Source organism: Biomphalaria glabrata, chromosome 2 (assembly GCF_947242115.1).
Source record: "Biomphalaria glabrata chromosome 2, xgBioGlab47.1, whole genome shotgun sequence".
NCBI lineage: Eukaryota > Metazoa > Mollusca > Gastropoda > Planorbidae > Biomphalaria > Biomphalaria glabrata.
In genome coordinates this window covers 2,522,078-2,547,587 of record NC_074712.1, presented here as the reverse complement: position 1 = coordinate 2,547,587, position 25,510 = coordinate 2,522,078, and the positions used below count along the sequence as shown (strand labels likewise).

General features: G+C 36.8%; 1 protein-coding gene across 1 annotated transcript in view; it reads left to right on the top strand.

The window, feature by feature from the left end:
- LOC106052088 (protocadherin Fat 4-like) overlaps positions 1-25,510 on the top strand; it is a 301,505-nt gene that overhangs the window by 196,112 nt on the left and 79,883 nt on the right. Inside the window, exons 2-18 of the mRNA XM_056018734.1 lie at positions 6,385-6,430; positions 11,169-11,255; positions 13,360-13,454; positions 19,255-19,331; positions 19,451-19,691; positions 19,942-20,172; positions 20,382-20,498; positions 20,760-20,891; positions 20,984-21,178; positions 21,552-21,683; positions 21,975-22,154; positions 22,307-22,435; positions 22,926-23,117; positions 23,369-23,494; positions 23,650-23,838; positions 23,947-24,075; positions 24,585-24,770. Coding sequence (XP_055874709.1) covers positions 11,174-11,255; positions 13,360-13,454; positions 19,255-19,331; positions 19,451-19,691; positions 19,942-20,172; positions 20,382-20,498; positions 20,760-20,891; positions 20,984-21,178; positions 21,552-21,683; positions 21,975-22,154; positions 22,307-22,435; positions 22,926-23,117; positions 23,369-23,494; positions 23,650-23,838; positions 23,947-24,075; positions 24,585-24,770 — 2,433 coding nt within the window. The 5' untranslated portion in view covers positions 6,385-6,430; positions 11,169-11,173. The remainder of the gene's footprint in view (positions 1-6,384; positions 6,431-11,168; positions 11,256-13,359; positions 13,455-19,254; positions 19,332-19,450; positions 19,692-19,941; positions 20,173-20,381; positions 20,499-20,759; positions 20,892-20,983; positions 21,179-21,551; positions 21,684-21,974; positions 22,155-22,306; positions 22,436-22,925; positions 23,118-23,368; positions 23,495-23,649; positions 23,839-23,946; positions 24,076-24,584; positions 24,771-25,510) is intronic.

The following is a 25,510-nucleotide window of genomic DNA, read 5'->3' as shown; positions in this document are numbered from 1 at the left end:
TATTAAAAATGTTCATTCAAAATAGACGTCATTCATGTGTTTTTAGACAAACTCATTGATTCAGGCAACCCATTCAATGCTCTAGTAGCACTAGGGGAAGAAGGAGCATCTGTACAAAGTTGTCCCAGCTTTTGAAATAAGGAATGTGCCTTTATCTTTGTGTCTTTCTGAGTTGTTTTTTTTTTTTACGTTGTGGTTTTTTTTTGTATTTGAAGATTATGGTTTAATGTTTTGTGTATAATTGCTACTTTACTTTATAATCTTATCTTATATAATACAGACGTGACTTCAAAAAAGAAGATTATTACGTCCTACGCGACATGCAAAGACACACAACTTAAGCTATCAATAATTTCTTCCATTTATATACAATCGAATCTGATTAATTGGATATGCCGCCTATTAGGACTAAAAATGATCGCGTTCTGATGTGGTCCGATAAACCGGATTTGATTGTAGCTAGAAATTAAGGTATAAAATAAAATAAAAACTTGAAGTTAGATACAACACTCGTGTCCTGCTACGTATCAATTTGTTATTTATTTTGAAATATAGCGCGATGGTTTTGGCGAATGCTTTTTGAAGCATACTGTATAAGGAGATTGTAAATGCAAGATTTGAGACGTGGCGTTGATATTGTGTGACGTGTATTACTATTACACTACTACTGTGTCGCGAATGCGTAGAATGCTGGGTTCGTGCTTCCTGGAGTACTATTGACACGTGACAAAACATAGATACTACAGACGGACGTAAGTCCGTTTCAGCAGACAAAATATAAAGTTTATTTGATAACAATAATAATAATACTGCACTCCTTGTCAGTTAAACAAGTCTACAAGAAATAATCCTATCCGCATAACATCGGTATCAAATAAATCCAATACGTTAAACTCTCCAGCGGGTAACACTGTACAGAATAATACAGAATAACTACTAGAAATACATGTCTCAAAAAGACCACTGGCATCAACTGCCCAAAAGTTACTACTTAACTGAAATTACTACTCGACTTTCTAAGTCGCTACTGTCCGTCCCGGACCAAAAAATACTACTTGACCACCCGGTCCAAAGGATACCACTTGACTGACTTGACTGAACTCAAAGTCAACTTTATTCATTCTACTTCCTGTTTTCTACATCAGGAATTCCACGTGTCTTTTAACCTCTTAGCCCTAGGGGAACATTTAACAGGCAATTTCAACCGAGACTGTGACAGAGATGGTTCTCTGTCTGCGAGTGGGTAAATAATGACTGAAAAAAGGTGGAAACATGCATACAAAGTAGCAGGATGAGATATGAACACACAGTGGTGAAGAGAGATGAGATATGAACACACAGTGGTGAAGAGAGATGAGATATGAACACACAGTGGTGAAGAGAGATGAGATATGAACACACAGTGGTGAAGAGAGATGAGATATGAACACACAGTGGTGAAGAGAGATGAGATATGAACACATAGTGGTGAAGAGAGATGAGATATGAACACACAGTGGTGAAGAGAGATGAGATATGAACACATAGTGGTGAAGAGAGATGAGATATGAACACACAGTGGTGAAGAGAGATGAGAAATCGTGTGTGCCATAAGAAAAAGAGCCATAAGAAAAAGAGAAAGGAGCCATAAGAAAAAGAGAAAGGAGCCATATGAAAAAGAGAAAGAGCCATAAGAAAAAGAGAAAGGAGCCATAAGAAACAGAGAAAGGAGCCATAAGAAAAAGAGAAAGGAGCCATAAGAAAAAGAGAAAGGAGCCATAAGAAAAAAGAGAAAGGAGCCATAAGAAAAAGAGAAAAGAGCCATAAGAAAAAGAGAAAGGAGCCATAAGAAAAAGAGAAAAGGAGCCATAAGAAAAAGAGAAAGGAGCCATAAGAAAAAGAGAAAGGAGCCTTAAGAAAAAGAGAAAGGAGCCATAAGAAAAAAGAGAAAGGCGTTTGTCTATATGTAATAGAGAAAGTTCATAACATCCCTGTAAGTCTAAAAATAAAAGTGTTTCTACACCTTACAAAACAGATATAATATATAGGGCCTACGTGCACTAGAACGGACTATAGAGACAATGCTATTGAGGGAAGACACTGAAGGAACGGCTATCTATTATGTTACACATGTTGTTGTGTTACACTGACGCACTGTGTCACTGTACACGGTTAGTTTTTTATATTATATATATATATATATATATATATATATATATATATAGTTCGTCCATCGTGGTTCGATGAAGACCACTTTGTCATCCAGGGGGGGCTGAGGGCTTTGCACTGGGGTTTTATGCCTCCTCATGTGGCTGGTGAGACCTATGTGAACCCGGAATGTTAGGCCGCACACTGGGCAGGTTAGTAAAATAATAGTAAAATACAATTCTGCGTGTGTGTAAAACAGATTTATTAAACTGTCTTGAAATGTTTACTCTTCCTTTCCCCAGAGATCGGTGAGATGGGACAATTTATAGCGTTGTCCCATGCAATAGTATTGTGTATTTTAATTCATCTCCTAGTGGTCGCCAATGTGTCAGCATAAACTGGTAAGTTATAAGAAAAATTTACATTTTTAAAGACTTACTATAGACTAACGTAAACTAAGCTATAGAAAACACCAAACTGTGGATGATGAGTCGTCCACTTTTACGATATACTGATGTATGCAAACGCGACATGAAGCTCTTCAAAATCGACACTGGCAACTGGGAAGAGGTGGCACTGGATAGATCCACATGGAGAGAGAGCATAAAGGAAGGATCACGGATTGCAGATGCCAGACACACAACAGAAGCAGAAAGAAGGGTGAAAATGCAACGGCGCCTGGTGATTATATATGCCCAACCTGTGATCGCAGCTGTGTATCAAGGATTGGCCTCTTTAGTCACGCAAGAAGTTGCAAAGGGAAAAGATCACCTCTCGAGACGTAAAATGCCACAGAGGGGATGATGAGTGGACAGAAAAGTCTTAGAGAGAAAGTGGAGATGAATTGGTCACACCCTTAGAAAAGATACCAGCAACAGAGCTAGACAGGCCTTAGAGTGGAACCCCCAGGGAACAAGACGCAGAGGAAGATCAAAACGAACGCAGTGACGCGGCGCCTTCACGGAGGTCACGAGTGACGCAGTGTACTAGATGAGACCGAGAGGGCAGGAAAAAGCTGGAAAGCCATTTTAAAAAACTAGCAAGAGACTGTGAAGACAGGCGTGTTTTTACTGAGGCCTTTTGTTCTATGACAGCGGTTCTCAACCTTTTAAGCTTGGCGACCCCTTTTTACAATCCCCTACTCTGCCACGACACACACACACCCCGACACACACATACTGCAATAGAAGAGTAGACAATAACAATCCATATTTTTGATGGTCTTAATCGACCCCTGGCAAATGGTCAATCGACCCTCAAGAGGGTCGCGACCCACAGGTTGAGAACCCCTGTTCTATGAGGAACGCAAAGGAAAGATGACGATGATGATGGCATTGAAACAATGAAACGGGAGGTATATCATTATTTAAACAGCCTAATGGGTTTTCAAATGAAGCACTGTAGTTTGTTTTTTATTGACTTTACTAATTTAATTTGTTTTAAGCATGAGAACCAAGCAGAGTATATGATAGAAAGTATAGAAACATTTAACAATTACAACACATTATTGCTGCTGCTAGTCCAAACTGGGCGAGACACCAGTAGTTGCCGCCTCTGCCAGTTGTTACTGCTCTGGTTTAGGGGAGCCTACAAACTTACTGCTAAACCAGTGTTGATGATCTATTTTGTTGATGATTCTATATGTTAATGGTGCATGCGAGTTCATAGAAGACACAACAACAGAATGAATCAAGAATATACTTGAGAACGCAGGCTGATAACTTCAAACAATTTAATGAACAATAAAAAGGGCACAGTCCTCTGTCGTTGCTAGCCTAGCGTCGTCCTCTAAGGCGTCTTGTCCGTTGCTCTTCTAGTTCGTAATCCTGCTCTTTTATTACTCGTCATGTCCCTTAGGAAAAACCCGATTAACCTCAACTTCTACGCACCTTGTGTCATTACACCAGTGTGATGAGAAGCAATAATGATCGTTGTTGAAGTGTACTAAGTGCATTCGTACAATCACAGGAACTTTCATTAGGATCAAATAAAGCAGTCTTCATTCAAACAACAGCCTATTTATAGTTCATCCAGTCTAGAGGTTAACTGCTGAGCAATGTATGATATTCAGAGTGTTCGCATAGTAAGCTGCCATCGATCTGCAAAATACAAAACACTAGAGGAGACAGCTGTCTGTAAATACAGGCATACATTTCATTGTTTGACTTTCTTGTTGGCAGATGTACTGCGGGAAAAAAGTCAACACAACACAAGAGTACCTTCAAATGAAAGTGTTAATTATTGGTGGCTAAGCTAGAGGACTTCACTTACTCTACGAAATGTGTGACAAGTTAGCTCAAAATGTTATTGAGATCACTTTTGTCAAATCTAACTAGCTTGTTATTGCAACAGAAAAATACGTTTTAACAATAAGAAAGTATCAGGAAAATAATCTTAAGATGCCGGATTCACTAATCAAATAGAGAACAAGATGTTAATGCTGAGTTCGTCAATGTCAGACGACAAGATGTGTGAAATTGAAGACACCTATAAGTAGCAAAGTTTTGAAGGACGTCAACGAATCTCTACAAGCCTTAAATTTATGCCTTTAACCCAGGGGTTCTCAACCTGTGGGTCGCGACCCCCTCAGGGGTCGATTGACGATTTGCTAGGGGTCGCCAAAGACCATCGAAAACATGGATTGTTATTGTCTATTCTTCTATTGCTGTATGTGTGTGTGTGGGGGGGGGGTCGCGGCAGAGTTTGGGGTTGTAAAAAGGGGTCGCCGAGCATAAAAGGTTGAGAACCGCTGCTTTAACCCTTTCTTGCTTAAAGCATCTCTACGTGTTATGTCTACGTAGCGTCATGTGAAAGAAGCTTTTCAAAACTGAAGTTAATTAACAACTATTAATAACTTTTGAAAAACGAATTTGAAATCAAGCATTTCTGTCCGTTGAAAATGAAGTCGCAAAAGATATTGAGTTTAAAGTTATTTAAAAGTTTTCAAATTTGAAATCCTGAAAAGGAAATTTAAGTTTTTATTTTCTAAAGTTATTGTAGACTTTTAAATGTCAAGATTTAAAAAAAAATTCTTTTCAAGTTATTGTACCGATCAATATACTTTTATTAAGTTACATTTTTTTCAGTAGCTGTCCTCAGGAAACTACCACTATAATGTTGGTTTCCTTTAGGAGCACTTTAAAATTTACTAATTTGTTTCTAATTTAAAAATCTTTGATAATAATCTTTGTAATAAACGATAAAATGTCAGCGAAAAAAAAAAAAAAACAGAATCGACACTCATTTGAACGTTGTGTAACAGCAATCAAAGAACTGTATTATTGCGCAAAAAAAAGGAATAACCAACGAATGCCAACGATAGTTTTTATTGGGAAGAATAAGTGGAACTCTGATTTTACCGCACCGGGTGACACCCATCCTAGTGACGCCACTGACAGTTATAAGTCTGCATGTCTGTAACCAAGAATTCGCTAGTAATTTGACGCGTACAGAAACACGCAAACTATTTTGCTGAACATTACAAGTTATACAGACTCAGATTAGACATTTAGCCTACATTTCTACAGTGTGGAGTTCTTCCACTTAGATAAGCCTTTATATATATATATTATAATTTCTTGATTAATATTACGTTTTTTTAATTCAAGATTTAGAGAATAATATTTGATAGCAATTTGTATAGTAATCTCAGGACCAAAAGAGTAGAAAGAATTAGACATGTTTAGAGACGCTAGAAGGAGGGACAATGCAGACGCTCTAGGATAGAAGACTCCGCAATTATTTCCCCCTGTAAATAAACGTTTTAAAAGTTAACTAAAGCGATATCCAGGTCTTTAAAGAGCGTCTGAAAAAAAAAAAACCGAGCATCTGTGCGGACTCGCATGTCTGTTGTAAGTCTTGATTGGGGCACAAGAGATCTGTATGGGAATGGCTGACAGCCAATCGTTTCCGTCTTACGATATAAACGCGTTGATATACACCTTGAAATGCCTGCTCTGCATGAGATGTTTACGAGATTGCACTTACACTAAACAACTCATTCACAGTCACGGGTTTCACGTCTTGAGACTAGATCTAAGGCCCAGATGAAGACAAGGAAGTTATAGGCCTATATCCTTTTTTTTAACAAACGTATCTTTAGAGCCTTTAGTTTCTTCTTCAGTGATGTGATATGGAATGAGTAGATTGAGGTGCTGTGCGGAGAAGAAGTAGCATGCTAGGCCTACTTGTGTCGTGGAGAGCTGATCTTTGTTTGTTTACGTATCTATAGTTTTAATAAAACGGACAGGACACTTAAAAACCTGTTTTGGCTTTTTATAAGAATTTGTATGGAGTTAAAACAGTAAGTGGAAATGTCGTTTCTTGAATTTATTGAGATTTTTATAAATACAAAAATGCAACTTTCTCTTTTCATGCTTTTCTTTCTCAATTCTTTTATTTACTCTCTCCCTCTCTCTCTCATTTCCTGTTCATCTCACTTTTCTCCGCCTCCACTTTCTCTCTCTCTCTTTCTACCCTCTCTCTGTACTCAAACTCTCTTTTTTTTTCTCTGTTTCTTCTCTTTTTATTTTCTCTATTTCCTTTGTCTCTCTTTTCTCTTTCCATACCTTCCATTTCCTCCATCTCTCTTTGCTTATCTTCAGTGGCGTAGCATCCATGTCTCGAAGGGGTTCAATGAACTCGTGCCCATGACCAATAGGGGCCCAAACGAGCACTTTAAAAAATCTAAACAAAAGATATCAAAATCTTATATAATTTTACTTTGTGTTACTTTGCAGTACCAGCAAAGGAATGACCTTTTTTTTTTGTAATAACCTGCTGATGCTAACATGATGACTGGATTTGTTTTTCATATACCCTTCTGGGGGGGGGGGCGGGGGCACCATCATATTATTGAACCCGGGCCCATGAGCACCTTGCTACGCCTTTGCTTATCTTATATATTACAGACGTTACTTATCTCACTCTAGTGTAGAGTATTCAAAATGTTTAGATACCTACTTAATTAAAAAGTTTTATACTTTAAAAAAAATGTTCAATTGATAATATGGCTTAATTATATATATATATATATATATATATATATATATATATTAACAAATAACATAAAAAATAAGCAACGTGTCCCGCTAAATACTCAGAATGTGAGAAGTGTTTTTTTTTTATTATAGCTTTTATATAGCGCTACTTTCATGCTTATAGCATGCTCAGAGCGCTTTGGTCCAATCTCTTTTGTGGACCGGTGGGGGGGGGGGGGAGGGGGTATCTAGGAGTTGGTTTTCCGTGCTGCCCGAGTCGGGTGTCGAACCTCGAGCCCCCTTCTAGGTAGCCAAGCCAAGCCAAGTTCAAGCGCACTTGGCCACTCGACCACGCTTCCCATGTTCCTTCAAGGAGAAAGTCTGTGAAACGCTGGACTACACTAATTGTTATATTATCACAATACACTAACAATACTGATGTTTAAAAGTTACACTCCATTTTTATTAACGTGAAACAAGGAGAGAACAACCAGCAGAGACTAATACACATTGAATACACACTACTGACACACTTAAGAGTAAACTGTGAACATGTGAACATACTGAACAATAGAACAAGGGAGACTACAAGAATACAAACAAACACACACACAACATACATAAACATAAATACATATATAAATGTAACATCCTCCGGTGTTTGAGGTTAGTTATATACATAGTCACTAGTTCTTGTGGAATTGACCACTCGGCCTGACCTAGTTGTATAGGCTGTCGACCTATGAGACCCGTCTTCTATAAGGCTCTCAGGTCTCTGAGCCGTACTTTCATCTGTGCTGGGTGCATCCACAGGTGCGGGATTGTCGGGCTCGGTCGTACCTGTTGGTGTAGGCGCATTCGTTTCAGCTGGCAGTGGGATTCTTCGTAAGTGAAGTCTATTTCGGCGATAAACTCCTCCGCCTGATTCAACTTCATACGACCGTTGTTGTAACTGACGAGTTATAAATCCCTTTTGCCAACGCTCATAGCCACGCGACCTTGACTTTAGTCTCACCTCTTCACCCTTAGCAAGGGGAGGTAAATCTTTAGCGTGGGAGTTGTAGTAAATCGCTGATCTCCTCTGGTTTTCTTTCAGCGCTTTTCTATGTTTCTGAGGATCCAGAACTTGAGGTTTCAACAGGCTTTTAGCTATAGGCAGCAAGGTTCTGATTCTTCTGTTGAAGAATGCCTGTGATGGGCTAGTACCAGTTTTATTCGGGGTGCTTCTATGATTAAGTAAAGCCATGAACTGATCTTTATTTTTAAGAAATAATGTCTTTACAGTCTTCACGGCTGATTCAGCTTTCCCATTTGATCTGGGATAGTGGGGACTGCTCGTCAAATGGTTGAAACTCCAATCATTAGCGAATTTTGCAAAGCTGTCCGAAGATAGCTGAGGTCCATTGTCAGAGACCACTGTGGATGGGATGCCATATCTAGCGAAATGGGCTTAAAGTTTTCTTATGACAGTTTCTGAACTAGTGTTCTCTAGGCGATCAACTTCGCAGAAGTTACTGTAGTAGTCCACACACACAAGATAGTCTTTGCCGCCAACTGTAAATAGATCAACACCAACCCTTTCCCATAGGTGTGTGGGAATTCATGATTCATTAAAGTCTTATTCTGTTGTTTGGGCTGAAAAGCTTGACATATTTCACAAGTTGAAATATAATGCTTTATGTCTCCAGTCATTCCTGGCCAGAATAAACTCTCACGAGCTATTTTTAGACATCCTTCAATGCCTGAGTGTGTAGAGTGAACTTCTTTTTTCATTTCTAATCGTAGTGACTTGGGCACTACTATTCTTTCCACTTTGAATATAAGCCCCTCTTGAACAAACATTTCGTCTCTGAAGTTATAATAAGGCATTAGCTGATATGGTAGAAGATGCTTGCCTTCTGGCCAGCCTTGATTAATTGTGATTAGAAGTTTTTGAAGCGTCCTATCTTTCTCCCACCGCTGCCACCATGTTATATTATCACAATACACTAACAATACTGATGTTTAAGCGTTACACTCCATTTTTATTAACGTGAAACAAGGAGAGAACAACGAGCAGAGACTAATACACATTGAATACACACTACTGACAAACTTAAGAGTAAACTGTGAACATGTGTACTGAACTATAGAACAAAGGAGACTACAAGAAAACAAACAAACACACACACAACATACATAAACATAAATATACATATAAATGTAACACTAATGATATTGGCGCTAGAGCTATATGCAGGGCAAATATAAAAGAAGAAAGAAAAAGCCGTTACCCATTTCAATTTAATCAATAGAATAGGTAAGACCCAGAATGAAAAGAGAGAGAGAAAGAGAGAGAGAGAGAGAGAGAAAGAGAGAGAGAGAGAAAGAGCGCAGAGCGACCAGAATCGAACGTCTCAAACCTGTTTTTGCATTTATAGGATTGCATTCCGACTTTTAAATACGTAGGCCTATACTATGGCCGTGACCCTTTAAGTCCACGATTTCTATTTTTAGGCAGAACATTGTGAAAACAGCACATGTCATGCAGTATGCTTTTGAAAAATCTGTTCCGCAGAAAAAGACAATATTGTATTTATATTGTCCATCTGTGACATTCTTATCTTGAGATTAAAAATCGCGAATGACAATCCGATTTCCCCTCCGACGAGATCTAATGTGTTTGAAAGAATGTGTTATATTATCAATTAGGATCTCATTATAACTCCAACCCTCCAAAGCTTGGAAAACTCTGATTCCTCCTATATAAAACGACTCAGGACAGCACTTACAAAGCTCAACAGCAACAGCAAAAAAAAAAAAAAAAAAAAAAAAAAAAAAAAAGTTAATCAATGGATACCAGAACATAGAAAACTAGAAGGAAATGAGAAGGCTGACATACTCGCCAAGAGTGGGAGAAGAAACTCACAATTAAACATTGCAATCTATCCAGAAGAAATGAAAAAACTAATAGTAAATAAAATAAATGAGAAATGGACAAGCTCTCATCCAAATCACAAGAAATATTATCCATATTATAAGCTATCCCGACAAGACCAATGTCTAATCTTTCGATTCAGGACCGGACACAACAGAATGCGACAACACATGTACCGGAAGCTCAAAATTGAAACCAGTGAAATCTGCCCATGTGGAGAATGCCGACCACGTCCTCCAAAACTGCTCTCTTTACCATGAGGCCCGTACAAGACACTGGCCCCAAAACACCCCAATAGAAAGAAAACTATATGGAGAGCTCCCTGATTTGGAAACCACTGCGCAGTTCATCTCATGTATTGGTCTAGTCATCTGAACGTTCCAACATAAAAATGAGAACGAAGAAGAAGAAATTACAACTCTTATTTCTATTAACATGAACAAGAAGAAGAAAAAAAACCTAACAAAACATTGCCAACTCTCTTATGATATACTTGAGAAAAATACGTGAACAGGCTGAACTGCAGAGCAAGAGAGACTGCAAGAAAAAAACAAACAAACACAAAACCTATCTCATCTCTGCATGTGGTCCCTTCTGGAACATAGGCTACAAACCAGCTTACTCCAGGCGTCTCGGTTCTAGCGAGTCTCTCCAGCTGTTCCCACGTCTTGCCCATCTGCTTTTTTTTTTAAACGTTGACCTCTCTTAAATTTCTAATTGTCGTGCTGTTTACAATTACAGATAATATAAGCTCGATCGCTAGTTAATGCCTCTGACACAGCGTACGAAAACATAGGGCCTATTTTGTTTAGTGTAATAAGGTGATTAATATGACAAGACGATAATTGCAAAATTGATTAACATTCATGTCTAGATTGACACGTGAAATGCGTATGACGTGATTACCTTCTGTTTGGAAGTAAGGTCTGTAACAGGCCTATATAAAATAAGGTCCGAATAATTGTATAAGCCTAATTGATTTCTCTTTCATTTGCGGATTGCATGGTAACTAGTAAAAGTGTAAAGAGTTAAAACTTGAAGTGATAAGAAAATAGAAAGACAAATCTTTGAAATATATGTCGCCATCATAGGTGATTAAATTTATATAAACAGGGGATAATGGTGTTGTCTTTTTTTTTTCACAGGTGAAATGAGTCGTCCAAACATGCGGTCACTCTGGAGGCTTCTTTTGACAATGTGCGCTTTAATTCAGAGAATGCTAGCACAAAATGGTAATTCAACTTTCTTACTACAATTTATTGGTCTGTGACTCTCCCAATTTTCTTTGCCTTTTTAATGTAGATGTGAAATGACCAATACAAAAAAATGTGATTAACTATTTTTATCTAGCTAGATCTACGAAACGAAAATAAAACAAGGTTACAAAGACAGTTTGTGTGGAAACACAAACTCAAAATCGGCCCCCGAAGTGGTCCACCCAGGCAGGCTTCAATATTTTCAGAAAAAACATCCGAATGAAATTATATCAAAGACAAATGAGAGATAAGAATGGAGAAAGAAGGTTGACAGATCTTGTGTAGTGCCCCAACGGTCCAGCAGATCAAAGGATAGGTGCAAGTGAATGCAAAGTTAGATGTGAACCTGGCCTAACTAGTTCCCCTTTCAGACCTTGTGGTCTATAGGGCAGATGATGTAAGGTTCATCTGTTTTTGTGGCCTACGGTTAACGAGAGTGTCATGTAGCCAGCACAACTACCAACCGCCTTTACCTTTCCCCAACTAATGTCAGGTACCCATTAGAGCTGGGTAGACTCAGAGGCGCCCAAGGATTCCGAAGTTGAAAATCCCAGTCTTCACCAGATTCGAACCCGGGACCCCCGGTTCGGAAGCCAAGCGCTTTACCGCTCAGCTACCGCGCCTCTCCTGACCTAACTGAAGTCTTAGAATTGATGTCATTGTTTTGAAAAGGATCAATCTCTTATTCGTTGTTTTTTTTTACTAGATTTCTCCAAGGCTTTTGACCAAGTTCACCACCATATTTTGCAATGCAATATCCAGTTTCCTCGTATTTACCATCCATTAAGAGTTTGCAAGCTAATAAGAGGAACTGTAATAAACTTAAATTTGAACACATCAATTCAATGGCTGTAGATAAGTTTACAACATAGACAACAAAAGGCAAGAAGTCTTTCAAAGAGCGGCTCTGCAAAGCATCCACACGATCCTGATGCATTCCCAACTGCGTTGGGCAGGACACGTCTGCAGAATCCCTAAACTACTCATGAATTAAGGGAAGGAAAGCGCTCACAAGCGAACAAAGAAAACGCTTTAGGGACATTCTCAAAGCTTCTGTGAAAGCGTTCAGCATAAAGCCAGCCACCTAGAAGACAGAAGCACATGACAGAGCATCATGGCGCCGTGATGTGAAAACTGGCCCACAGATTGCTGAGGAAAAGAGAACAGTGCTGGCAAAAGAAAAGCGCCACAGAAGAAAAGCAAGGCAAATGACACTAGCTCCAGCTGGAATAACCTGCCCAGTGTGCAGCCGAACATTCCTGGCTCACATAGGTCTTACCAGCCACACGAGAAGGCAAAAAACCCCAGTGCAAGGCCCTCAGCTCACGAATGACAAAAGTCGTCATCATCAAACCACGATGGACGAACTATATCCAAAGAACATCCTCTATTCCGAGTTTGCGGAAGGCGTCAGACCCAAAGAACGCCCAGGACTATCCTACAGAGATGCCTGCCAACCGAGATGTGAGGACTACAGACATCAGAGAAAGTCTGTTGCAGAAAATCGCGTCAAGATCGGACAGTATGAACGACAACCGTGATGGTAGAAACCTTACTGAGCAAAGGAAATGAAGCGGTTTTAGATAAAAGTATGAGAGGTAATCTACTTCCTAGTCCAAACCTCCCACAGGACGACAGCACGCAAACCGCACGACCAGGCTGCAGCTCTAAAACAGGAGCATTCACATGCACGAAATGTAGCAAACATTTTTGCTCAAGGATCGGCTTTTTTAGTCAGATTTCTACCCGGACTCAAGAAAAAACAACAATTAAACCAATGATTCATCTGGGCGCATCCATGATCTTTCGGGACAGATGGAGGCATATTATACAAATATATAGGGCCTATATAACTATCATTCTAATTTAATTAGGCCTTTGAAAGCTTCCGCAAAATGGATCTAGATCTAGAACTATTCTAGAATCATCTTAATAATAACCTACTGCCATTGTTAGCTCATGAAACTATTGATTGACGCTCATTTTTCTTATTAGAGACAATATTGGATGGGCTAATATGTGCCCACCCGTTAGGCTATACCTAGATCATTCTAGATCTATTAATTATATATTATTACAGATACCAATAGCTATGATCCCATATTTACACAATCTGCTTACATGTACAACGTCACTGAGGGACAGTCAGTTGGAACACAGCTTGGCAGTGTAACAGTAAGTGCAAGAAAAAATAAATCAATAATGTAGCTTTTAGATCCATAGGTCGAGCCATTTCCTACGACTGTGATGTAGACATATAGGCCTAGTTCATGGTCGTAGGGGGGAATTTTTTTCTCCCCCCCCCCCCCGAACAAAAATATTTGTGTATGTGTGCGTGTGTTTGTGTTTACATAATTAATCTTTATTACATTCTGACCCTTCATTCTTTCGGACGACGTTTATTGTACCCTAGAATAGGTTCCTCCCGGAGTTAGTGGGAAAATTGTAGACTCCCCGCCATTTTAAGCAAGGGGGTCTGGGGAAGCGCTGTGAGCTCCCCCAGCGCGGGACAGAGCCCCGCCGCCAAGCACTATTTCCGGTTTTGAAAGCCAACAAAAGGCATATTCTGAGGTATCCACAGATACAGATATTAAATTATTTTTTTTCAAAAACTTTATGTGCTATTATTACTGACTTAGATCCTCCCGCGTCGTTCGGCGCATTGGGCGGCAAGCTGCTTCCACAAAAATCTGTCACTGGCAATGTCTGAAGCCTCTTCCCACCTGCTCTGAGGACCTACATTAAAATGGGGCGCCAAGTTGTACTAGGATGTCCCTGTTTGCTCTTTCCTTACAATGGCCTCCATGTAAACGCAACTCTTATTATGCGTAATTCATTTTGTCGGAGAACATGTCCCGCAAACCTCATGCGACGCTCTGTCACAACCTTACTAAGGGGTCGACTCCTAGTTCGGCATAGGATTTCCTTGATTGAGACCCGATCTCTATAACTGACTCCTAAAATTCGTCTAAGCCATGTTTGTTGAGCCACATTTAGTCTTTTTCAATTTCGGCAGATGACTATTCACTGCACTTTATTAATGGAGCCCAGCCATTGGTAAAAATGTGTAACCTCTCTTGGCTATACGCTCTTGGAATTAGGTGACTGTAGTTTGCTTTAGATTTGTATCTGTCATTTGTCTTTGATATAATTTCATTCGGGTGTTCTTTCTGAAAATATTTAAGCCTGCCTGGGTGGACCACTTCGAGGGCCGATTTTGAGTTTGTGTTTCCACACAAACTGTCTTTGTAACCTTGTTTATCGCGTGTTTGTAAAATTAATGTTGCGCACATACCTGAAAAGTATTGCTAAGCTTGGGAAACGTAGTGGGGCCTAGAGTCTTTGACACAGCAATCATAAACTACAAAATTGTTGCGATAGTATTTCAAACACGCCAAAGTTATTGCGAAGATTGAGCTCGTTTTTCTTTCACTAGATAAGGAATTCACAATTACAATTTCTGCATCAAGTTTATTTCTGTATTTAGTCTTGATAACTAACAGGCAGAAAAACGATGTTTCGCAAAGATATGTTGATGGAAATGGAAGAGGTTGTCGCAAAAAAAGTCTCAAATAGAACAGAATGACTGTAAACAATTGATCCAGAATTCTATAACTGATAATGAAGAGAAATCATATATAGCTGCATTGCTGCCGATGTAATATTTGTGGCAGTGTCTTTGTTGCTAATATATTTCGATGAATCATACAGTGAGCTACGATGAATTCTTATGGTGACTCATTTTGTACCAAACATTGAAATCCAGACAGACACCCAAGCACACTTAAAGCAACATCTCACTGCAGCATCTGTGAACAAATGTTTTTTCAAGAAGTTTGCATAGAAACTAATCAGTAATTGTGAACAATTTACATCGTCTGTGGATTTATCATTCTGGATGCTAAATATTGGAAGTGGAGAAGATATAATATTTTCTGAATTGCATGTTTGATAATATCAGTAGACATGTCAATTTTTCCCCGGGAACAGTGTCATTAGATAATGAAAGCGCACTTAATTTAGTAAAGAATTCGGTTTCAATCATAGCACGAGCAATGTATTTGGCCGCTGACAAAATTAGGCTAAATTGGTAATGGTGTGAGGTTTCAAAGCTCTGGCAATTTTGATAGCCACAGATAAGAAGCTTCCTTAGAGCTGTTATGTTTTAATCATGGTACTTATTGTCACTTGCGTCAAGTCTAAATTTCTTAACTCTATAACCCTTCAAATGGCTTAAAAAATAAAATAATGAATGCCCTTAAGATAATTATCTGCAAAGCTCGGACGTTTGTTCAGCCTCATTCATTTGTCAAAGAGAACTTCATTGCAAATGACGCATTTGTCACCCACACTTTCTATTTTATTTTATTGATGCTTGCATGACGACCGTTTCAAAATATGTTTGATAATAATGTAATCTAAGAATTGTCCCTTTTCCTATAACATAAGGATGGCTGCCTGGTCGTGCGGTTTGCACGCTGGACTGTCGTTCAGATTTATCGATGGTCTCGGGTTCAAACCCTGCCCGCTCCCATCCCCCGTCGTCCTGCGGGAGGTTTGGACTAGGAAGTAAACTATCTTCAACTCTGAAGGAACATCCGAAACATGTAAAACATTTTACAAACAAAACATTACAAATGTATATGCATACCAAGCGTGGTACAAATATGCTTGTTGCAACACGTTAAAAAAAAAAAAGAAAAAAAAATCTGATTAAAAAAAACAAAAAAAAAAATACGCAAAGAAGACGCAACTCACAAGTTGAGAACCCCTGATCAAGTGTTAGCTCTTTTCATTTGTTTTTGCTCATCTTTTAGATCCACTCTGAATAAAGTTTAGTAGCAACTGTTGTTCTTGGTACTTGGTCTGGAGTAGACTGGTGTGGACTGTTACTCAACTTTCCAGCTAGTCTTAAAGTTGAATGTAAGAAATAACACAAACAGACGAGCTCGCAGACTGAACAGTGAATTCCAGACCTAGTCTTTGTAATGTAGCCTACTCATCAACAGATGTAGATCTAATCGTCTTTCCAGTCCCTTGGTTCTCTGCCCTGGTTAAGAGAAGTATTTTGAACACTGGTGCTAGCTCATTGCTCAGTTCTTTGAGTAATCTACTATCTAGCTGGAAATAAATAATAAATACCATCATCACTGGCCCGGGCATCAGCCTGAATCCTGATCAGGCTCATCATCATCAGGTCCAGATGGTGAGATGCTTTTTTCGGTTCATAACAATTAAACGAATATTCACATTTGACTAGAGTAACACCTTTAGTAAAATCACTAAATTTAGAGAGCCTTCAGGATAGAAGACTTAAGAGTAAAGTAGCAATCATACATAAAACACTGAACCATAATCTTCAAATACAAAAACAAAATTTAATAAAATACTCTGAAAGACACAAAGTAGACTTAGATAAAGGCATATTCTTTGTTCCATATGATATGATGTGCTAGGACAAATTTATACAAATCATCAAATGCTCCATCCCTAGCACTATTAGAGCATGGAAAGGGTTGCCTGAGCTAGCCAGGAAAACCAGTGACTTGGCAGAGTTTAGTTTATTGGTTAATATGTATGACTAAATGCATGACGCGTATTAGGACGTAATCATCTTTTTTTTTTTTAAGTAACGTCTGTATTATATAAGATAAGATCTTTAGAAAATCCAATTAGCTTTTTAAACAATAGCTTTTAAGTTACCTAACTAACATTTACCTTACTCAAACAGAATCAATACCGGTTAGCATGAATACCACTATATAAAATCTTCTAGTTACGTAAACTTATATACCTGAGTGATTACCAAATAATGGCAACATGAACATCATTGCTGTCACGCTTGAATGAGCTGTAGAATCTAAGACATAAACTACAATTAGATCTAGATCTAAAATCTTTACAAGCACAAGGATTTAGGAAAATGAGAAAGTTTAAAAAGAAAAATTCAAAAGCTTAAATGCAACAACAATTAGAAAGTATAGTCAGTAATGAGTATAGACATAAAGATCTAGATATATATCTAGATTCTATATAGATTATAGATATATCATTAATAAATAGATCTATATGTAATCTTAAGACTTCCGCAACTGTTAATGTTATCAACATTTCATTATTAATTATGAGCTTCGCAGTATCTAGATCTGATCTATAATTAGCATACTATAAGGCATTGATCTAGATCTAGTCTTATAATAACTCTGTGAGTCCAAAGTATGTAACATGGTTAACTTTGTTAAGTTAACCCATCATATCGGAGGCAGAAAAAAAACAGGTGTCTTTTGGGAGTGCTGATCTCGGTATGTACTAATAAGAGTTCAACAAGCTTTGTAAGTAGAAAAGACAATTTTAACAAAAGTGTCCAGAGACCACAACTGTTACTCTAAATTCCCATATTAATAGATTTGACTCCACCAACATTTAAAAAAAAAAGGAAACATTGTTCCCATTCAAATCTTCCTCATCTTCTATTCAGTTTTTAAGTTTGAAATAAACTTTAAATTGATTCAGAGTTCAGACACCATTGCAGATTGCATCTATAGAGCTCTACTAACCACGATTACATACATCTACTTGTGCATATTATCATGACAGTCTTAACAAGGCATTTGTATAAAATTTATAAAATCCAGTTAATTTTTGTAATTTCTTCCTTCTTAAAACTTTTTTTTTTTTTTTTGTTTTTAATTGACTAACTCATTGCTATTAGGCTACCTACAATTATCAGTAATGCAGTTCATTTAACTGTGAATAGACCTTGATTTTAATGATATGACTGTATAGAATCTGGGCCTTGTTGTTTAGAGAGAGAGTAGTCCTTAAGGGACTGCAGGCACGACATGGCCTAAATTGTGCCGATGTGCCTCAAATCACAATGCAGTTCATCCTATAAAATTTGGTTTCTGGTACTGGTTTCCTATAAAATTTGAATTGATAGGTCAGATATATGGAAATACACCATATATATAAGATTGTCATGATTGTTTTTTTGATTGTTTTACATGTTTTGGATGTTCCTTCAGAGTTGAAGATAATTACTTCCTAGTCCAAACCTCCCACAGGACGACTGGGGATGGGAGCAGGCAGGGTTTGAATCCTGGACCATCGATAAATCTGAATGACAGTCCAGCGCGCAAACCGCACGACCAGGCAGCCATCCATGGGCAAATTTAGCTATTGTATCAATAGAAAGGACACTAGAATCACTGGGCAAATTTAGCTATTGTACCAATAGAAATGACACTAGAATCATTGGGCAAATTTAGCTATTGTAACAATAGAAATGACACTAGAATCATTGGGCAAATTTAGCTATTGTATCAATAGAAATGACACTAGAATCAATGGGCAAATTTAGCTATTGTACCAATAGAAATGACACTAGAATCAATGGGCAAATTTAGCTATTGTATCAATAGAAATGACACTAGAATCAATGGGCAAATTTAGCTATTGTACCAATAGAAATGACACTAGAATCACTGGGCAAATTTAGCTATTGTACCAATAGAAATGACACTAGAATCAATGGGCAAATTTAGCTATTGTACCAATAGAAATGACACTAGAATCAATGGGCAAATTTAGCTATTGTACCAATAGAAATGACACTAGAATCAATGGGCAAATTTAGCTATTGTACCAATAGAAATGACACTAGAATCAATGGGCAAATTTAGCTATTGTACCAATAGAAATGACACTAGAATCAATGGGCAAATTTAGCTATTGTACCAATAGAAATGACACTAGAATCACTGGGCAAATTTAGCTATTGTACCAATAGAAATGACACTAGAATCAATGGGCAAATTTAGCTATTGTACCAATAGAAATGACACTAGAATCAATGGGCAAATTTAGCTATTGTACCAATAGAAATGACACTAGAATCCCTTGTATTGTTGGATTTGATAATTTTATGAGAGCAAATTAACATTCTTCCTATAAATTCTCTTATTGAAAACTTTAGGCAACAGATAATGATCAGCCTGGAACACCACAGTCCAATATTATATACACAATTTTTCAATCACCAGATTCCAATTTGTAAGTTTGTATTTCCAGATATTTCTGTCGAGTTTTTAGTATAATTAAATTGTTTTATATGTATTTTAAATTTTGTATTGCATTGAAATAAATTTATACCTGGTCTTTGAAATATACAGATTTAATATCAACTCATTAAGTGGACAGCTGACCACAAACTATGTATTTGATTATGAAGTCAAGAGACAATACATGATAATTGTAAAAGCTTCAGATAGTGGAACTCCAAGACGTTTTGCCGTTGTGCCAGTTACTGTAAACATCCTTGATGTGAACGACAATGTTCCATTATTTGAAGACACAAGTAGAGAAGTCTATGTCTATGAAAACATTGTCAATGCTCCAGTTGTTTCTTTGCTTGTAAGCTGTTTAAACTTTGTATAGAAAATTTGGCATTTAAAAGGGAAAAAAAATGTCTGAAACTTTCATCAATGTTCAAATTGTGTATAGTTTAATGTGCTTCCAAAATAAATTCATATAAAGAAAAAGCCTAGACATTTTCAAATATATCCGATTATAACTCTGAATAAGACTTTTTTCTTTTTTTTTTTACATTGTTATGAATGAAAGAGTCATGAATATTTATTTATATTTTTGTTTTATTTCAAAGGCTTCTGATGCAGACAGTACTCCAAGTATAACTTTTGTTCTGCGTAATATTGGAGGGAATACAGATTCAGATTCATTCAATGTTCAGACTATTGGATACCGTGCCAACATAACAGTGAAAGGTTCACTGGACTATGAAACTAAAAATTTGTATCAATTTATACTCACCACTGTTGATGGGCAAAATTCTGCTTCTGTCTTTGCTTCAGCAACAATCACAGTTCATGTTCTGGTGAGTCATGAACTCATTTATTTGTATTACACTGAGACCTATAGCATCTTATTAATTTATATTCATCTGCCATGAAGCTGTTTAGCTTCTAAGAACAATATGTATATGAAGAAATATTTTTATATTGTAAGTCAATATTACCTGAATTTTTTAAATTTATCTCTTTGTAACTTTGTTTTTAATTTAAGAAATCCTTTTTTTTTTCTCAGGATGTCAATGACAATAATCCAATAATTGGAACCTTTAACTCTTCTGTGACCATACCAGAGACAGCATCTGTTGGTTCTGGGCTTGTCACTATCCCAGCCACAGACAGTGATTCAACGGTTTGAATTTTTTATGCATTTTTATACAAATCTTATCTACTCTTCTGGAACAAAGTGGGGAGTCTGTACTCTAATAAGATTTTTCCAAAGATATATATGTTAAGAAACATGAACAAACAAATATTTAATTCAGATTTTCTTATGAAGTGCATAAAACAAACAAATTAAAAAAAATACCTTTCCATCTGTTTATTAAGGAATAAATCATATATTTTCTTGATATTTTATTTTTATGTGTTACTTATTTCTGTTTGTCTCTAGGCTCCAAACAATGTGCTGCAGTACAGCATTAGCAGCACTTCTCCAAGCAGCAATCTGTTTTACATTCAGCAGAATGGTACACTAATTGTTGCCAACTCTCTACAGCTGGACAGGACTATAAATGTTTATACAGTAAGTAATTCATTGATATATGGAGGTGGCAAATAGGGCTTTTAAATTTTGTGAATAAATGTTGAATTAACATTTTTCTGCATCACGTTCAGGTGAATGTCCTGGTGTCAGACAGAGGCGAACCATTTTTATCAAGCAGTGCTACTGTCACAGTCAACATAGTCAGGAACAGGCCACCAACATTTAATGCCACCAGCTACACATCATCTCCAGTGGATGAAAACACAGGAATCAATTCAGTAGTAACTATTGTTACAGCCACCGATCCAGACACTGGTGGCCAATATGTAAGAATATGCATTTTCTTATAATATACATGCTTAAATTCATACTGATTTATCAAGTATGGAGGCAGGCATGTTAAGGGATAGATTATTGAATGTCCTTGCTATTTTCACATCCTCATCAATCATAGTATGGACATCTGTTTTTATATGAATAGCTCTTGCTATTTTCATAACTTCATCTATCATAATATTGACATCTGTTTTTATATTTTATTGAATAGCTCTATCTCGCAACATTTTCTGTCTTGATAGATGTTCTTTTTACATTAAGTAACACGTCCTTTTTCTGTCAGCAAAAGAAATTTAATTAGTTTTTTAGTCCTTAATTTGAAATTTGTTTCACTAATTTAATTAAAATGTCTTATTATTTTAGCCACAGTTTGCTGGTCTGACCTACAGCTTACTTCCAGATAGTAAGATAATCAGCTTGTTCCGCATTGATTCCGGCACTGGTACTATACGAGTGAACTCTAATCTTACAACTGTTACAGACAATGCATTAGTGGTATGTAGATGTACCTAAAACGTTTTCTGTCATTTTTTTTATCTATTTAAATGTATTTTTTTATTATGAAAATAAGCCATGACTGCCTTACATTTTGGGACCAAACCTCCTATGAGACCCTTCACAGCCTCAGTTTCTGTCTGTCACCATGGGACGATACTGCATAGGACTGTGAAGGAAAGGCTATATACTTGCAAGGGAGTCTTATAAGTCTATATTTTACTTTATTTATTTTAAGTATAATTATTCACTTTTTGTTATTGCTTATTATTTTTTCACATGATCTTACAGCTGAGTGTAATAGCCATGGATGGTGGAGGTCTAACTGCTACAGCTACTGTGACAGTTTCTATTAATAGAAACCTGTATTCTCCTGAATTTTTAAATGTGACTTATGTGAAAGAGATTCCTGAAAATTTTGCTTTGGGAGATTCCATGGTTCAGCTCCTAGCTCGGGATTTAGATGCCAATGTAAGTCAAATATATATATTTTATTGAGCTAAAAACTTTTAGTTAACCAGTCCATGTTTTGTAGAAGCAAATTAAGTCAAAAATGGAAAGACTATTTGCTTTCTTTCGCATTAAGATGACATAAAATAAATGATAGGTATTTGAATTTACAGAGTCCATGGAACAGTTTGGTCTACACTATAGATAGTGATCCTCTAGCTCAACAATATTTCTTGGTCAACTCAGATGGAATACTACGACTGAAACAATCTCTGGCTTTGACCAACAATTCTGATTTCAATGTAAGTAGCAGGGTCTGGCTTTGATCAACAATTCTGATTTCAATGTAAGTAGCAGGGTCTGGCTTTGATCAACAATTCTGATTTCAATGTAAGTAGCAGGGTCTGGCTTTGACCAACAATTCTGATTTCAATGTAAGTAGCAGGGTCTGGCTTTGATCAACAATTCTGATTTCAATGTAAGTAACAGGGTCTGGCTTTGATCAACAATTCTGATTTCAATGTAAGTAGCAGGGTCTGGCTTTGATCAACAATTCTGATTTCAATGTAAGTAGCAGGGTCTGGCTTTGATCAATATTTCTGAATTCAATGTAAGTAACAGGGTCTGGCTTTGATCAACAATTCTGATTTCAATGTAAATAGCTCACTGTAGAAATTGATTCATGCATGCATTTGATTCCAAGTTGTAATTATAAAAAGTGACGTATTGCTAAATACCACCTTGCCTTTTTTGTAATGAAAAAAATATATGATTCAATGATTTCCTATGTAGATGGTCATATCTTTGCAAGACAGAGGGACACCACCAAGGCCTGGTGTTAACAAAGCAAATGTTAAAGTAATCGTGACGAGAAATTTGCTAAGTCCAATTTTCTTTAATGAAACTTACCGAGTGATCATTCCTGAGAATCAGGGCGTTGCTTCCAGTATCATCAAAGTTTCAGCAACAGATGCTGATGTCAAGGTAAGTGAAAAATAAATTGTAAATGTCAGTTGTTGCTAGGGTAACATCAACGTGTGCGTGATTAACTTTATCATCAATTTATCTTTGTCGTTAGTTGACACAAAAATGTATGTTTGATTCTTGATAGTCTTATGATTTATTTTTGATAAATTATCTTTCTTGTTATGATTGGCTTATGATTTATCTTTGATAATTTATATTTCTTGTTAGAGGACACCCATGAAACAAGTTAATTTTTTTTCATTTCACAGTACAACAAATTAGTCTATTCTATAGTAGGAGATCAGACCGCTGCTTCATACTTTAACATCGATCCTAATGATGGAACTATTAAATTAACACAGGCTCTTACTGGCACACCCATTAACTCATTTGTTGTAAGTTACCAACATAGTTGGGATTATAGTTATAAGTTTTCTTACAGTGTGAAAATATTTGCAGTGCTACCCATACAGGTTTTTCTTTGTTTTGAATTAGTTTTATTGAAAGCTTAATCTAATTTAATCTAACATTAATTTTCTCGTGTCTGAAGATCCGTGTTGGGGCCACTGATGATGGTCCTATTACTAGGAGTGGATCAGCTCTTGTGTTTGTTGACATCACGAGAAACTTGCAGAAACCTAATTGGATCGCAGGCCTCTCGCCATCTATTACCATACCTGAAAACACTGCTTCTGGGACTTCTTTGTACAAAGTATCTGCCACTGATGCAGACTCACAGGTAAATGTCTCAAGGCATTATGCTTCACTTGAAGATGAAATTTTCGTTGTTGTATTTTGATAGTTGTTCTGTTTAGTTTTATCTATGGATGCTGCTTTCTATCTTCAGCCTCCCAACAATCAGATAGACTACTACATCATCTCAGGTGGAGAGTACTTCCAGGCGAACCCGTCTACAGGAGACCTCAGAGTCAAAGTTCCAGTCTTCACGGATCCAACCAATGCATCATCGTATCAGGTCTACAATTTTTTTTTTGTAATGGCTTAACTTCAAAGGTGGTACTGACAGACAGTTCTTTATTTATTTTAATTAAAACTTCTAAACTTTTTATAGAATTTACTAAATGCTCAAATGTTATTCCACGAAACAAATAACAAATACATTTAATATTCTTATTTGAAAGTTGTCTGTTGGTGCGAACGACATGGCCTAAATTGTGCCGATGTGCCTCAAATAAAAAAAAAAAAAATCTGTTGGTGTGAAGGCTGTAAATAAACTAAAATTTAAAATGTACACCCAAAAATTTTCATTAATAGGGAATTTTTAATGCATTTGTTTTCTTATCTACTTTAGTATGTTTCAAAATATTATATAGAATTATCAAATTTGGTTATAATTAGTACAACCTATTCAATGTAACATTTTGTATATTATTTGTTTATCCTTGACAAAAGTATTTCTGATAAAAATAAAAATAACTTACCTGGTAATAAATTTCTAATTGAGAGTTTGTGTCAAATCCTCAGGTGACCTTAGTAGCCAGAGACAGAGGCACACCATCTTTCCAGTCTGACCCATTCACTTTTACAGTGAGTGTACAGCGCAACTTGTATGCACCTAGATGGGTCGGAACTCCTTACAACTTTGGTGTTTCAATAAATGTGGCTGACAATGCTTTGGTACAGACACTCAACGCAAGAGACGACGATGCTGTAAGTTAGGTTCTCATGTACAAATAGATTGGTACATGTCAGGTCATGTTAAATAAAACCCTCTTAATGTTCTATTCGTTGACTTGTGGGAATGTTGGGACGTTGATTTGTTGGGAATTTGAGATTTGGAAATGTTAGGGTATTGAGTTGTTGGGACATTGAGATTCATCTTACCTGAAAATACCATGAGATGCTAAAACATTTTTCTTTGAAATCTTAAAATTCATGCTGATGTCAGTGTTCTCTATTTATCTCAAAACATTTTGGGGTCCAACTCTAAATCCCATAGGAATATAATTGGTACCAATAGATGTGGAATTCCACCTCCATAGCTAGCAAGTTTGAAAACAGTGTCTAAAATAAAGTCCACTGCACAGATCATGACAAGCATTGGACATCTCCAATCTTTTCTTTAAAACAAAAACCTGTTAACCCTTAAAGAAGCTGAATCTATTAATAGCATGAAAAAATTATGTGTTTAATATGAACTAATTATCTTAACAATTTTAACAAAACTACTGTAGAGCTTTTCTGAATTAAATTTTTTATTTGACTACTATGCATGTAATATATAAGATCAGGATTTCCTAAACATTTTCATAAGATAAATGAAAAATTATGATTCAAGCATTTTAATAAAAGATTCTTTTGTTTACAAATTACTCAATCTAAATTGATCTTTTTTATTAAATAATTGCATGATCACTACTACTACTATACAAATTTATGGGAGTATATTG